The sequence below is a fragment of the Galeopterus variegatus genome, unplaced genomic scaffold (assembly GCF_000696425.1).
Source record: "Galeopterus variegatus unplaced genomic scaffold, G_variegatus-3.0.2 Scaffold4530, whole genome shotgun sequence".
NCBI lineage: Eukaryota > Metazoa > Chordata > Mammalia > Dermoptera > Cynocephalidae > Galeopterus > Galeopterus variegatus.
The window spans coordinates 152,701-154,504 of record NW_007730641.1 but is presented as its reverse complement, the minus strand read 5'-3'; the positions used below and the strand labels follow the sequence as shown (position 1 = coordinate 154,504).

Sequence of the window (1,804 nt, the reverse complement as noted above, 5' to 3'; positions counted from 1 at the left end):
AAAAAAAAACAGTATAAGCAAATTTTAGTTTTTTGAAGTATCATTCAGAAACTACCAGTGTGTACAAGGTAAAACCACAATATTGCCTGGAATCAAAGATTCAAAGGCTGCCACTTACCTGGAAAAGTTCTTTAAATGACGGGTGTACCATAGGGTTGGGAACAAAAGGAAGAGCGTAGAAAGGAAGAAACTCTGTGGTCTGGCTCAACACTGCCCCTTTGGTCTCCAGGTAGGTTTTGAAATAACAAATCCTTTCATCCAGGTCCTCTTTGTCCTAGGGGAAGGGAAGACGCTTGCTTGAGGCACCTGGCTCAGTGCCAGTCAACCTGCTGCCTCCCCCTCTCTATGAGGCTCCTTTAGTCTCAGCCATGTCACTTGTGTCCTCCCCATCTGGCCTAGAAGGCGCACCGTGTCCAGTCATTCTAACCCCACCTCCAATTCCCCCCCTTAATGGAGCTTCATCAGGAGTATCAGAGAACTACATATACGGTTCGATGTGCTGCGTTTTTACTTCATTATTACCATATTCTCATGTCGTTTAGATTCTTCATAAACATCACTTTTAATGGCAGGACAAAAAAAACTCATCTTGTCTATCATAATTTCTTTAATACTCCCTTTATTAGACATGTACACTGTTCCCACTATTCTGATATAAAATAAACATTTGCCTGCATTCCCATGATTCCCACAGAAGGGGTCCTAAAGGGGAACGGGCGTGTCTGGTTTTTGAGGCAGAAGCTTCTGTATCAATACTCTTTTCCTTTATTAAGCTGAGTGTTGATCCCGCCCTGCTTCGCTATTCCATGTGTAGTCCAAGCAAGTCAATTCCCCTCCCAAGGTTTCTCTCTCCTCTTGGGCCTCAATGAGAAAACTGGAGGAGCTGAAACTGGAGCTTTCCTCCCTGCCACGCTGCCGGTACCCGCTGCGGCCTCTGCAACCTCGTACAGACTAGGCCTGCTCTTCTCGTGAACACATCTCATTTGCCATATACCATGAGACCTCCTTCAGACTACTGGACTTAAAAAAATAGATAATGTTTATTGATTTTCACCTTACATCAAAACAGAAAAATTAAAAAAACAAAAATAGGAAATGAAAATCCCCCATGATCTTGTCCACATGAGTAATATCCTGCAGAACAGCCCTCCAGGAACGGCCACTACAATGTACTGTGATGCTGCTCCCTTCACCACTGTCCCCTCCCTTGGTATCCATGACATTTTAACAAGTTAACGCAGGTCCTTGAGTTGTTAATGCACAAAGAAATGTCCAAACAAATGCACATGGTCGAATGTCAGCCTGTCCCTGCTCCCTTCCTGTCATTTCCTCTGTACTCAAAGGTTCACCTGCCACAGAAGCTTCAAATTTTAGCCCTCTCCTCCCTTCACATGTCCAGCCCCACCCGGGAAAGGACTGCAGAAGCTAAATCCAACTTACCACTCAGATGCACTTTCTGCACACAGGCATACTATTTTTCTACTACTTAAATTTATGTTCTATAGAGTCTAATATGCGCCTAAATGTGTTCTCTTAGACATACATGTATAAATAGTTGCCAAATAAACTTTATTTTGACGAATTTTCAAAAATCTGAGGTATTTAGGGAAATAATGTAGCTCAGATTACAGAAAGTATTAAATCTCCATATAAATTGGAAAATAAACTGTTGGGAATGAGGTAGAAAATCATTCATCAGAACACAAGATGCCTTCGCCTTGTAAGCAGCATGACAAAATGGCCACAAAACTAAATCAATGCCCATTTGCAAAACATAACAGCTAACATTCACCTTTAACACACC

General features: G+C 42.3%; 1 protein-coding gene across 1 annotated transcript in view; it reads right to left on the bottom strand.

Annotated features, from left to right (window-relative positions):
* The window catches only part of LOC103603277 (lisH domain-containing protein ARMC9-like), a gene marked incomplete at its 3' end in the record, with an annotated part of 44,471 nt that overhangs the window by 27,100 nt on the left and 15,567 nt on the right, over positions 1-1,804 (bottom strand). The window contains exon 5 of the mRNA XM_008587766.1: positions 119-274. Within this exon, the coding sequence (XP_008585988.1) occupies positions 119-274 (156 nt within the window). The remainder of the gene's footprint in view (positions 1-118; positions 275-1,804) is intronic.